Genomic DNA, 14,156 nt, shown 5'->3' with positions numbered 1-14,156 from the left:
AATACAGATAAGTCTACTATATCATACTACTACTTAGATGATCAGATTATAACATCAGTCTATTTTGAAAATTACAGAATCCTTCATCCCACCTCTGTTCAGATGTGGGTGCCAGGCTTGATTCACTTAGAAAACTGACATCCGCCCTGGCTGGTGTGGCTCAGTGGATTGAGCCCAGGCCTGCGAACCAGAGGATGGTGGTTCGATTCCCAGTCAGGGCACATTCCTGGGTTGCAGGCCAGTTCCCAGCAGGGGACTCATGAGAGACAACCATACATTGATACTTCTCTCCCTCTCTCCTTCCCTTCCCCTCTAAAGGTAAATAAATAAAAATCTTAAAAAAAAACCCTGACATCCAACAACACAATTTTGAGCATTTCAAAATTTTAAAAATNTGGTGTGGCTCAGTGGATTGAGCCCAGGCCTGCGAACCAGAGGATGGTGGTTTGATTCCCAGTCAGGGCACATGCCTGGGTTGCAGGCCAGTTCCCAGCAGGGGACTCATGAGAGGCAACCATACATTGATACTTCTCTCCCTCTCTCCTTCCCTTCCCCTCTAAAGGTAAATAAATAAAAATCTTAAAAAAAAACCTGACATCCAACAACACAATTTTGAGCATTTCAAAATTTTAAAAATGAAAATTCCAAAACAATTACTGAATTTAGAAGCAGTCCCTCCTTTAATCTCTAATTCCAGGGACACTTTCTACCAGATCATTCTGACTCTTGTCCATTTTTTTACAATAGATTGATTCTAATAAATAATATGCATTTTCATAATGCTCAATAGTTTTTAAGAGCTTTCACATGGATTAATTTTCACATACCCAAACTACTGGCCTACTAGATAGATATCTGGCTCAGGTCAGGTACTTGACATATTTTTCGTTGACTTATACGTGGATTTTTTTTCCCAATTACATTCTGTCTATAAAGAAAATTCATCCCAAGATTCCTTTGAGAGACTATCTTAAGAAATATGTGAGCCCTCATGTACTCCAGTCTGGAGGTATGTCACTTTTTCATATTTCTTAGGCAAAGCAGCTGAGAAGTGGAAGACACAGCAGTAGCCTCATCAGTTTAGAGTAAGTTTCCCAAATCAACGCAGTCACTTACTTGGATGTTAGTTGCCATATCTTCTTGAGATGCCTTGTTGTGCCACAGGGTCCTATAGCGTATTTTTAACTTCATTTCAATAGACTTCCCTTCTTTCTACTCACTTGGTCTTTAAGGAATTTTGACTTAAAAGAAATGTTTGCTTTCAACAGGCATTACATTGTAGAATACACTGTCAAGAAAGACATATTTATGTTGGTGAGGTTTTTAAAATTGGTAAGTGATGTTTAAAAAATTGCTATATGTAGGGAACGAGATAGGTAAGCTCTGAGTATTCTACGCACAGTGTAAGGAGAATTCTAACCAACACTCAAGCACATATTCAACATTTAACTATGGTTTATGATATTCTAGCTATTATGTTAGTTTATCTTATGAACAATAAAATCAACTTATTTCAACTGTACAGTGTTTAGATTTAGAAATGATCACAAGTACTAAAAAACCCCATGAATTAAAATACAGTATTTTATTTTTTCTCACCTAAAAAACAAGCAACCCAGAATTAAGATATACATAAACCTCTCAAATTTGTCCCTAATAAAATTTTGAATATTTATACAATTTCTACAGAAACATACAGTGTATCAAAATTTGCACAAATCAAATTTATAAAATGTGTAGAAATGCATAGTGATATTATCGACTTACAAAGCAAGGACATGGGAATTATTTCCAAAGCAGCCTACAGTAGAAAATAGTCATTATGGCAGCAGTTTCTGATGTTTTTTTGTTTGGTAAGGTTTCTGATTTCAATATAGAGAATCATTTTCATAGAGTATCTTAATGAATTGCACAAAATACCCATTTAAAATTTACATGCACATTTCATGTGCTACCTTTTTAGGTCTATGCATAGTTAACAAGGTTATAATCTATTCAACAAGAAAAATGGAGAATGTTTACCAACGCAGGTAATTAAAGTACCAATTCTCTTACTTTTTTATAGTTGATTTATTTGCAATTATATAAGCATATAAATGTTTTCCTTTTAAAACATCCCTAGAGGTGAATGAAAAGTTAAAATGATTGATCATAGATCAGTAGCAAAATACAAATTGACAATTCAAAATTATAAATAAAACTCTGTTTAGGGTGTTTAACTGATTCTCCAAATTTAAGGACTAAGCTTGAAGAAACTAATTTGTAGGCTTTGCTTTAACAAATGTAGGTTATTTTTTTCCTTTTCTGCCCTTTAATTAAAAATATTTCCCTCTGGCGGTAGTTTGTGAATTCCTTTCATTGTAACAATATCATGATTACAGGACCGAAAACGCTTCATTTACTTGCCATTTCCCACCTCATGTCATTTCCAACCCCAAATCAACACAGCATTTTAATATTTTGAGCAATAAAAAACTATTTATTTAGAAATTAAAATCTAACTGACCATTTGCAATATTTGGTTTTCATAAACTGTTTTAATAAATGTTTAGATCCAAACAAGCCTTTTCACTGGAAAAATACTAAAAGGAATATGCTTCCTAAAAAAATTAAGAAATGCTAGGGAAATAACATCTAATCTAACAGAAAGGAGTTTGTATTTGTTAATGAATTGTATTTTTAAATAGTTTTTTAAAAAATTTTTAAAAATGTGCAGGGAATTTCATTTGGATGTAGATATAACTGAAACGTCCACTCACTCTTGGCTTGAACGGCTGCACATCTTAGGTTCTCATAATGCACAGGAACTTCGTAAGGCTTAATCTAACAAGGGCTTGGAAATTCCTACCTCAGTCCGAATGAACCTTTGATGTGTTTGTTTACAGTGGTGTTTGTTGCTTTTATTACTCCCATTTCAAGATTTCAAAATGAGAATTATTTGTCGTTTTCTATAATGACAGGTATTGGGGAAAAGTAAAGCCCAAATGTCAACGGACAATTTTTCTCTGGTAGGTACACCCACTTGCTCTCTTAGGAGTTGGTATCAACAGAGGGCACCGGGAATGCCGGCAAGTGAGGGGCTTAATGCCATACAATCTCCAACCCCTGTGGACGAGTTGCGGGATATTTCCTATTGTCATTTTTTCTGAAGCCATATAACATGCAATTTCAGAACAAAGGGTAGTACTTAAATTCATTTCTGAGTAGTAAAAGTATTCCTCATCCCGGTGACAATTCCATTATTATCATATAAATTTCATCGAAAGCTCTTGAAATATATACTGAGAAATGAAAGAGGCACTAAATGTGTTGAAATTCACCTTTCAAAAAAGCAGCATGACTGTGAAGGAAGGCCACCTTGGCTAATAACCTGTGGCAGTGCTTCAAAACGATGTAAAATTAAATAAAGACAAACAGGTTGATAATCACCAAGTCATATACGCAAGTCTGGTTACTCCAACCTTTTTTCAAGTGTGTTAAAAAAAAAAAAATCAAACTGCCTTTCAGACCCCTGAGTGTAATCCCAAAGAAGACAACAATGCTTTTAACTCCATTCTAAACAGAGCTAAATGCACAAATGACCAACATCATCTTAAAACAAAAAAAGGATGTAAACATCTACAAAGTTTAAGGTAAAAGCAGTTTTGTAAACAGTAACTGCAGATGACAATGTTATTGTAAAATCACAGTTTCTCAATGTTCTTCGAACTGATCAGGAGGTTCTGGGTTTGGAGCTGTACAGAGTTAATAGTAGTTGCAGCAGGTTTCAGGCGGTTTTCAGTCCTGTGATAATTTACGCGTCAGTAGGTAGGTTATTGGTTTCTTCGACTCTTCTACACACTGTGGATGTTATTCATTTCCCACTTCTGAGTCATTTTACTGGAGTCACAGCTGGCGAGGAACACTTGATGTAGGACGTCGGAACGGTCCAAGCACTTTCCTGAAGGAATGTGGGTGAATCTGTGCAGGCTCTGGAAAACACAGGAAAAGAAGTTTTAAATGTGTACTTTTTTTGATGTCCCTGAGATTAGAAGTCATTATTCGGCTTTCATATGAAGTTAATTCAAATCAGTAGGCTGTCTTTTCATTTTGGTGACGGTTTCCTTTGCGGTGAAAAAACCTTTTAGTTTGATGTAGTCCCACTTATTTTTTCTTCTGTTTCCCTTGCCTGAGGACACATATCCAAAAAAAATACTAAGAGCATGTCAGAGGGTTACTGCCTATGTTTTCTTTTAGGAGTTTTAAGATTTCAAGCCTTACATTTAAGTTTTTAATCTATTTTAAGTTTATTCTTATATATGGTATAAGAAAGTGATCTAGTTTCATTTTTTTTACATGTATCTGTTTAGTTTTCCCAACACAATTTACTTTACAGACTGTCTTTTCCCATTGTATATTCTTGTCCCCTCTGTCATAGATTAATTACTCAAATAGGTATGGGTATATTTCTGTTCCATTACAAAATAGTCATGGGGATGTAAAGTACAGCCTAGGAAATACAGTCAATAATACTGTAATAACTATAATAACTATAGTACAAGGTGGGTACTAGACTTATTGGAGGGAATCACTTTGTAAGTTATATAAATGTCTAACCATTATGCTGTACAACTGAAACTAATATAATATTGGATAACAACCACACTTGAAAAATAAAAAAAAATTTTTTAAAGATAATGGATACTGCAAGCAAAATGGACAGGCTTCAACCAACCAAACATACATCTGACTTTGTATTTCTCAATTGCCATTCTTCGAAGTGCTTTTATTGTTTTATAAAAACATTTTATTTATTTATTTTTAGAAAGAGGGAAAGGGAAGGAGAAGGAGTGGGAGAGAAACATTAATGTGTGGTTGCCTCTCATGTGTCCCCTACTGGGGACCTGGCCTGCAACCCAGGCATGTGCCCTGACTGGGCATCAAACAGGTGACCCTTTGCTTCACGGGCTCGGGCTCAATCCACTGAGCTACACCAGCCAGGGTGCTTTTATTGTTTATACGAATGCATATGACTTATAAGTCACAGTGTACTGTTGGTACCAAATTCAGTGTAAACAAACCAGCATTCATTGTATTTCCCTCCAAATCTATTTCTCTAGTTCCTATTCTGACTAATAACATTAGCTTTTCCAGTCCTCAGGATAGAAGCATTCGTGCTGCACTTTCCCTCCCTCTCTCCCTCCCTTCCTGTTAAGAAGTCACGATATTCGCAATGTCCTTGGCCTGCATCCTTCCATCCCCACTGCACATGCCTCGGGATAGCCCTCATCATCTGTTGTAGGTTTCTTCACATAGTTCAGGGCTTCTCAGATGGGGGTACTCAGATTATCTAACATTCTGTCTGTAAGGTGAAAACTATTTTCATAATACAAAGATCCCATTTGTCTTTTTCATTGTATTGACATTTATACTGATGGTGCAAAAGCAACGGTGGGTAAAAGTGCTGGCCCCCCAGCATAAATTAAGCAGTGACACAAAACTGCTAGTAGTCACGTTCTTCACGGCCACACATGCCCAGTTTTAAAAAAGTCAGTTTCACTTAAGAATGTCCTCGATGAAGCAGAAGTTATTAGTTTTATTAAAACTTGACCCTTGAGTATACTTCAAATATTCAAATATATTGAGTATACTTCAAATATTGCTATTATTCATGTCTTTGTGGAAATAAATGCTCTGATCTTCAAAATTTATGTTGATTTTCTTTTTCCTAACTTGTTATTAAAAAAAAATCAGCACCTGACACATACTCACCTCTTCACAGTAATATACCTATGAATGTTGATGACTGGGAATATTAAGCTGGGTCATAATAACAAACCTGCATAGCAAACGCTTCCACAACAGAGTAATTATAAAAATATTAAATGAGTAAATAAAGTTGAGGGTTGCCAGGTTCTTTCAGTTTGAGGCAGCATTCCCAACTTTGTTTTAAAATGAATTTATTTTAGCCAAGTCTAGACTTTGAAAATTAAAAAATGCATAAAGCAATTGATATGTTGGAATTCTCCATTTGGCATAGGATGCTGAGTATTCACGGCTAAAAGAGAAAAACTGTTCCCTCCCAGAGCGTCAGCTAAATAAGTAAATATGACCTTTAAAGCATGAAACAGGCAACATTCATGGAACTTCTGTATTTTCTGAATAGCAGTAAGGAAGTTGTGAAGGCCTAGCTTTAAGTGTTATTAGTCTGTCTCCAACGCCACCTGCTGGACAACATGAAATATAAACACGGTATTTTTTTATGTTACATCTATTTATCCTCACAGATTTTCCCAGGTTACAGAAATTAGTGGGTCTTCGTGGACACCTTGTGATCTCATTACATGCAATACTGCACCAGAGAATAAAAGCGATGCTTCACTATGGAACAATGAGTCACTAGCGCTCTGGAAAATAAAATGGCTAAATGAGAGGGGAACACAAGTCAATTTGACTGCTGGTTTTAAGATTTATACATCTAAATTCTACATGACAGCTGTTATTAAAACCAAAGAGCATATACTTATTATTTCCTAAGCTGAACTGCAGAATACCTTGAAGTACTGCCATTCCTTAAATTCATTCAGGTTGCAGTGTGTAATCATGATTTTTGATCCATCAGGCCCCTTTGTCAAACACTGGTCATACTGCATGAGTTGATTAGCCTCGTTGATTCGGAAAAGCTATTAAAAAAAGAAGGAAAAAATAACAGGCACCTTCTCTGCTGGTATACAAAAACAAATACACTCAACGGCTATCTTACTTTCCTATAATTTTTTGTATGTTCAGAACCATTAAGTCCAAAGACAGGAAATAAATTCATTCTGATGTGAGCCAAAACCTGTACTCACACCTGAAGGATTACATTCGTTAGCCTTTCAGGTGTAAAATGGGTCATTAACACACATCTATCGTGTACCAACAATGTGAGAAAATAAAAAAGTGATAACAGACCTAACGTTCACAATCTAAATTAAAGGCAAGAAAAGTACATAAAGTAGGAAAATATATACTATTGGCATAACACTCCAGCATACTGAGAGAAAATGTGTAATACTGAATAATGTTTGCAAATGAAATTGTTAGGGAGCTCGGCTTATATAGTTAGAGTCTCACACAAGACTAGAGACAAGATTTGTCTGATTTCTTAGACAAAAATTCTAGATTCTGACTGCTTGTGTGAAAAGCAATACTGCCATTATCCCCTTGTTTAACAGAAAGATTTAGCATTGTTAGTTTCTTCACAGAATGTTTTGACGTTATTACTTTCCCAAACAAACGCTATCACCAAATTGAAAAGCAAAAGAAACCCCATGACCCATAGGCCTGGCAGTCCTCATTGAAGACGCAATTTCAACGTGAGAGGTTACTCACCTGATTCCCTCCCATCCGGTGGCAGGGTCCTAGCTCCACAAAGCCCCCGTTTGTCCTCCCCATGCTATCAATGCAGTAAACGGTTTCGAAGCCTCTGATCTAAAAAAAGGAACCAAGACCAGGAAGGCAGGTAACCGTTCAGTTCTTACTAATTCCTGACACGAGAGTAAAGAGTCCCACAGTGGAGATCTGGGTATGGGTAATGCCAGGTGATTAGTGTATTGTCTGTCTCAGAGGGGTTTAGAGGACGGCACTCATCTTTCAAATAATTTATGGTCTTTAAGTCGATATCCAAATGAGCTCCTTCTGACAAAGGGCATTGGACTATAGATTTTGATGCAATGCTACAGAAGAAAAGAAATTAAAAGACACTCTTGAATACAGTCTCAAGCTCATGATAATTCATGTGAGGGAGAAGCGGACAGTTACCTAACTGCAGTGGTCAGAGACACTGGCCCTGGAGGTCCAGACCACAACTGAGTTTGCCGGGTAACTCCCAAATGGCTACGTGGCACGTTCGGCCGCCGTCTCCAGGAACCCAGGGGGACAAAGTTCTGGGAACCGGATAATGTAAGTGAAAAGCTGACACAGGTTTCCACCTTAGAAATGCGCATTTTGTATAAAAACAACCTTTTTCCTTTTTGGAAATATTATATATCTCAATTATAAATTACCATAGTATTTGGGTAAAATGTTTTACTCATTCAGTCAGTATATACGGACTGAGTACCTGGGACAATATAAGAGCTTTAGAAGATACAAAGAGAAGCAAGTCTCCTGAGGACCCTCGGGTCTGTAGGGAAGCTGAGGGCTAAGAGTCAGTCAGGACTGAGGGGGGATGAACACGTGGAGGAAGGAGCCTCTCCTGCACCCATGGAGCAGCTGGTGGGGGCTTACCCTGGAATGTGCAGCGAGGACAAGGGGAAGTACAAGGTGCCGGGGACACAATGGGAAGAGGTTAAACCAAAGACATAGTCAGAGTGAGACTGTAAAGGGAAGGCAGAAAATTCCACCTTTATTTACTTCTGCATTTATTTACTCATCAAATATTAAGGGAGTACTGTGCCAGGTAGATTGTAGGCTCTGATATACCTGTGAACAAAATAAAGGTCCTTGCCCCAGTGAGCTTATATTCTAGGGAAGGAAAGACAGAATAGAAGGCAAAACTCTAAGTGGTATGTTAGTTAGAAAGGAACAGGTATTTATTCCCTGGCTGGTGTGGCTCAGTGGATCGCATGCTTGTCTGTGAACCAAAAGGTCGCAGGTTTGATTCCCAGTTACGGGGTGCGTAAGAGGCAACCACACATTGATGTTTCTCTCCTTCTCTCTCTCCCTCCCTTCCCCTCTCTCTAGAAATAAATAAATAAAATATTTTTTTTAAAAAAGAGAAAGGTGCCATGAACAGAAAAGAAAAAAAGCAAGTTTACGGGGTGTGTGTCTAGGAGTGTTGGGGGTAGCAGGGTGGATCTCTGTGAGAAAGTAACATTTAAGCAGACTTGAGGTATACATATGAGTTAGCCACACACGCAGAGGGAAACACTCCAGGCAGAGGCAACAGCAAAGGCTTCCCGCATTAAGTAAGGAGGTCGGAGGGGCTGGACTAAGTGAGGAGTAGTGGAAGCAGGTGAGGCTAGAGAGGAATGGGGCTGGACATGCTGGCCCAAGAGGGCGCTAGAAAGGACTGCCTTCCCTCCAAAGGAGCAGGGCTGTCACTGCGGGTTTCTAACACAGGAGTAACAGGACCCCTTCAAAAAGGTCACTCTGACTGCTGTGTTTAGAACAGGATGTAGGAAGGCAAAGGTAGCCTCAGCGAGATGTGGTGGCTTAGACCAGAGTAAGAAAGGGTTGGAGTCTGCATCTAAATGTAAAGTGAGAGAGAAGGAAAGGATTCAAAATAGACTGCACAGCTTCGGCCCGAGCAGTCTGGAGAGGGGAGACAGGGAGGTCAGTGCGGGATAAGGTGAGTGTGAAATGTGTATTAGACGTTCAAATGGAGATGCCAAGCAGGCAGTTGGATATACTTGTCTGAGCTCTGGGGGTTGACTTAGGTTGAAGGTAGAAACTGGAGTCACTGCTCGTAGATGGTTTTAAAGCCATGAGACTGGACAAGGTCACCGAGCGAATTCTCTTCTTTTACATAGAAGGCAACTATACTAATTAGGTGTTCTCGGAGGTTAAAAGATGATCAAAAATGGAGTCTGAACTACCAGGGGCTATGGTCTCGTAGCACACAGAAGTGAAACAAGTGTACAGGAAAAAAGGCAGTAAAACAAGAGGTGCAGAGAGTAGCAGAGTGTCCTTGGTTGGCTTCTATTCCCAAACTTGAGAAGTTGGAATTCTTTCGGAACGGATCCTGTCTTCTTTTTTCCATCTGTGTTTTTCTCATTCAGTCCCACAAAACAATCCACCCGGTGGTGGCTCCAAACATACATCCTTAGACGCTATCTCGGGCGTGCGTCCCGGGTGTCAGTATCATTAATACACAGCTCACCATCTACAGGATGGCCCCGCCCGGGCCATTCGCAAGTCCAGAACATCAAGAGAGAGCCTGCTGTCCTCACTTGTTATCTATCCTGAGCGCAGATCAAATCATGCTGCCTTTCTGTTTAAAGCCCTCGTATGATTTTCCATGACACTTAGGATAGCAGGCCCCCTCCTCACCTGCCTGCCACTTCACCCGATTTACTCTGCTCTTTTCTGCTTATCAAACATGCAAAGCATTTCCTGGCTCAGAGCCTTTCAAGTCACCATTTTCTTTACCTGGAACACTTTCCGGGCTCTTCATTATTCGATCTCAGATTATAAATGTCCTCTCCTCAGAGAAGCCTCCTCTACCCAGTCCCTATGTCTTCTTGAACATCGACTGCTTATTTCCATTACAGCCCTTACCTCCACCTAGCATCATCACAAACACGTTTTCCCTGGTTTTTTTTTTGTTTTTGTTTTTGTCTCTCATCCACTAGCATGCAAGGTCTCTGAGGAAAAGGACCTCATTCGCCTTGTTTTCTGTCTAGAAGAGTGACTGGCACATAGTAGGTCCCCAACCAGTATTTGCTGGACACAAAATTAAATAAAAGAACGTAGAATGGAAATTTCATGGTATGTTTAGTATAATTATGAGGTAGCTCCTGCAAGGGTGGATGAGTGAGAAATGCTCCCACTTACAAAGGAAAGTTTGAAGAAAGGACAACGCAGATCAATGCCATTGATTTTAATTACTTTCAATTACCGTTCATTGACTCCTTCACTTGGCAAGCATTGTCTGAGTGCCTCCTGCCTAGGGGGGCCTCTGCGTTAGTTCACTGGGACACAATGGTGAACAAGCACTTACAGACCAGCTGAGAGAGGGGTGGTTTTGTGTTACGAAAATTCACGAAAAAATCACAGTACTGAGACTCTCTGATGGGAGTGGGAAAGAATAAAAAAGGCTTTTCAGGACTGGTGATCTCCACATTGAGAGCAATAGGGTAAGTTGGAATTAGCCAAGGAAGGGAGTCAGAGGGGAGGAAACAGAAGCGGCAGGAGCTGGCGAGAGAGGACAGTGTTCCTTCCCGACTAGGAAGACCCACATGCAAAGGCTGAGAGGAGGGGACGTGGGGCCGGGTATCAGGACAGTTGTCACTGCCTGGTGGAAAGGAGGGGGAAGTTACCAGACAGTTTTTACCCAAACTTTCCTCCAAGAATTCTTCTCTTTCACTCACTTCCATCTCTCTCTGCCTTCCCCCAAACTCGGTCTCCAAACACACACACTTGGAGATCTGAATACTGCTGATACTTACTTCTCCCCAGTCAACATTTTTGGGTGGCAAAGGGTAGTGTGAGGTGATGTCATACGCAATTTCTTCCATGAACCATTTGAAACTCTTGCAGTTGTGATCTTCTCGAAATTTTTTCAGCTCAGAGATGTCCCCATAGGCTAACGCCTTTGATTCAGGACGACTAGCATAGAAGTAGTCTTTGTACTCATCCCACCAAACCTCCACAACTCTGACATAATTCTGTGAAAAAGAAAGTGACTGCCATGAGACAAATAAAAATATTTGTAACATCATAAAGAGCTTATCTTAGACATAGGGAATATGACCAACAGGAAACAAACTTATTTCAGTAATTCCACCACGAATGCAGCTGAGCTAGTGACTAGAGTGTGTCGACAGCCAAGGATAAAATCATCACGCATGTTCAACTAAAGAGTGACAGACACAGACTCTTGGCTGCGAGAGCATATCCAGCCTCAGAGAATATACTGCATCCTGCTTCTACAGGAAGAAGCGGATACCTAGGGAGGGTTTATGACTGGCCGACTAGACGCCGATACTCCTCCCAGAACTATCTCCATACTACTAGTATACGTAGGGAAAAATCCCATTTCAGAAACCATCACGACAAACAATAGCTCTGTTTAATGCAACACGTTTTTGTAAGTGGCTTTGTTCATCTTCTTACCACCATAATAGGATCATTTCACCATAACCCGGAATCAACTGGGTATTTTCCACAGTTAGTGCAAATCAGTCGACATTGTGGTAACTGGCAAAGATTTAACTTCTAAGGTTTTACTGAATGCTGCCTGTAGGCATACATATAGATGGCAGATTTAGTACATGCTTAGTCTAGCCCCTTGGCCTTCTCTGTCATGCATACGCAAACTTCATGGATAAAGGGCCAGAGTGTAAGCATTTGGGGCCTAGTGGGCCTACAGCCTCCGTTGCAACTACTCAACTTGCTGAAAAGGTAGCCGTAGGCAATGTATACACAAATGGGTGTGGGCTGTGCCCCAATACACCTTGATTTACTAAAAAGGGCTGGATCTGGCCCATCGGCTATAGTAGTCGACCCTGTTTTACATCAGCAGTAGGAAAACCTAGTGTTCTTGTTACATATTTTTCTGGACTACAAGATAACTTTGAAAGGATGAATATGCTCTTGTAAAAGCCAGTGGCTTCAAGACAGTTTGAAGCTGCAGTATCCTAAAAAGAGCATGAGATATTATAGCTAAGTATTTTGAATCCTTGTAAAGCCATCCAAAATTAGACATAGTCCATGTCTTCTAGATACTAATGAATGTGAAGAACTAAGCATATATGCATAGGGTTACAGCATCAAAAATAAGAAAACATTTGTTTGGGGTGGAGGGGGCCAGAGAGGCACCATGGGGGGATGCTGGATGGCTCAATCGAGAAAAATGGTTAGTTAGGTGAGAATCAAATAGGGGGCAAGCAGAAATGCAAATGAAGAGTCACAAGTCAAGGTGCATTTGGACTCCTCCAAGTGGTTTTCCATAAATGGAATGCAGGGTTCAAAGGGAAAACTTGCCTCATTTTCCTCATTTTAGTATGAGAATCATCATAGTCTTTACCTTATGGTGCGTTGTAAAAATTAAAAAAACTTATGGAAAGCATTTAGATTTGTGCCTGGTACCTAGTAGGCAATCAACAAGGGTTAGCAGTTATTGTTATTTATATTTTATATGAGAGGCAGCAAAAGGTTTTAAGCAGGTAACAGACATCAGATTTAATTTTCAAGGGAGTATCGCTGGTGGGAGTGGACGATGGAGAGAAGGACATGAAGTTGATGGCAGAGAGCCACATGGGAGGCTGTTTAATATCCGTGGGAGAGATCTGAAGACCGGCACTAAGCACAGTAAGCAATGGACTTAAGAGGTATGTCTAAGGTAGATTTATCAGGGCTTCGTAAGGTGAGAGGTGAGTTACACAACTCTAACATGCCCCCTACGTTTCACTCATGGGAGAACAGAGAATTCACGGGAGAATAGAGAATATGGGAAAAGGAATCATTTTTCAGGAAAAGTTTAAAAGTTTGACTATGTTGACATTGAAATATCTAGGGGGATAATTTTAGAAGACAACTGATTACGGTCTGAAGCTCAGAGAAGACAAATGGGCTGGGGAAGCTGACCTAGGCCATTGGCACTCTGGTGACTGAAGTGCCTGGCGCCAACATTGGAGAAAAGAAGGTGCCCGGCACATCTGGGGCACTCACTGAGGGCCTGCTGAACAGGACATCCACTGAGTAGTTTTCATGAGAGCTACATTACATTTTTAGAGTGGGTGAGTATTTCCTTCTCCTCTTTTCCTTTTCCCATCAGCATAGAATCATCTGCTTGAATCACCTGACTTTCATCAGCTCTTCACGATGGTGGATCTGACTCAAAGGTCAGGTTCTTTTCCTGCAGTGGCAGTCAGGTCGGGTGTTGATTTGGTGCATTGTTGTTTCTATGTGGGGATGCTAGTCTCACCCCCTGTTGTAGCTGGGGCGCTAGTTCGTCCCTTCTAAGATAATTTGGCCAGTTAGAAAGCTCTGTGTTTGTTTGTAAAGGCTAGCTACCTCCACCTCCATCACCTATTCCCCTTTTAGGAACTGTCCCAAGTTGTATCTACCGCCAATAACCATCTTCCTTCTGCCCTTGACGTGGCTAAGGACTCCAGGCAAGGAAGGGCACCAGAGTTAGAGGGTCCCAGAACTTAGACACTTTAAAGTTGTGCTGTCAAGGACAGGGGCCGGCAGCCTCCAAGCAAAGGAACATCTCGCCTCTCTTGGAAGCTTCCCTGGTTTGTCCTTGGTCTGAGGGACAAAACACATGAATCTTTTGCAAGCACTGTTCAAAATTTGCTTTTGCCTACTACAAAAATTCGATATGATTAATTTTTTTAAGGCAACAAAGTAAACCCCACCATCCAGCACAGTACATTCTGGGAAAATGTCTGTAGTACATGTTGCTGTGAAATTAGGTCTTGCAGGATACAGCTGTTTGCCATTTTTATGTATTTAAAATAAATATA

The 14,156-nt window shown here is 40.0% G+C and overlaps 1 protein-coding gene across 3 annotated transcripts in view; it reads right to left on the bottom strand.

The window, feature by feature from the left end:
• Positions 1–576: 576 nt before the first annotated feature.
• Positions 577–14,156, bottom strand: part of GALNT7 (polypeptide N-acetylgalactosaminyltransferase 7) — a 120,490-nt gene continuing 106,910 nt past the window's right edge. For 2 of the 3 annotated variants that reach the window (XM_037042146.1, XM_037042145.1), the window contains exons 9-12: positions 11,133–11,351; positions 7,354–7,452; positions 6,534–6,662; positions 2,308–3,971 (exon numbers count right to left, since the gene is read on the bottom strand). In XM_037042146.1, the coding sequence (XP_036898041.1) occupies positions 3,834–3,971; positions 6,534–6,662; positions 7,354–7,452; positions 11,133–11,351 (585 nt within the window). In that variant the 3' untranslated portion in view covers positions 2,308–3,833. Of the gene's footprint in view, positions 592–2,307; positions 3,972–6,533; positions 6,663–7,353; positions 7,453–11,132; positions 11,352–14,156 lie in introns of those variants that run through there. The other variant, XR_005065899.1, reaches the window with a different exon arrangement.

Source organism: Sturnira hondurensis, unplaced genomic scaffold, assembly GCF_014824575.4.
Source record: "Sturnira hondurensis isolate 20B ecotype Veracruz unplaced genomic scaffold, ASM1482457v3 Scaffold0003693, whole genome shotgun sequence".
NCBI lineage: Eukaryota > Metazoa > Chordata > Mammalia > Chiroptera > Phyllostomidae > Sturnira > Sturnira hondurensis.
Note: the sequence above shows the minus strand (reverse complement) of the source record. Positions and strands in the feature narration are given on the sequence as shown.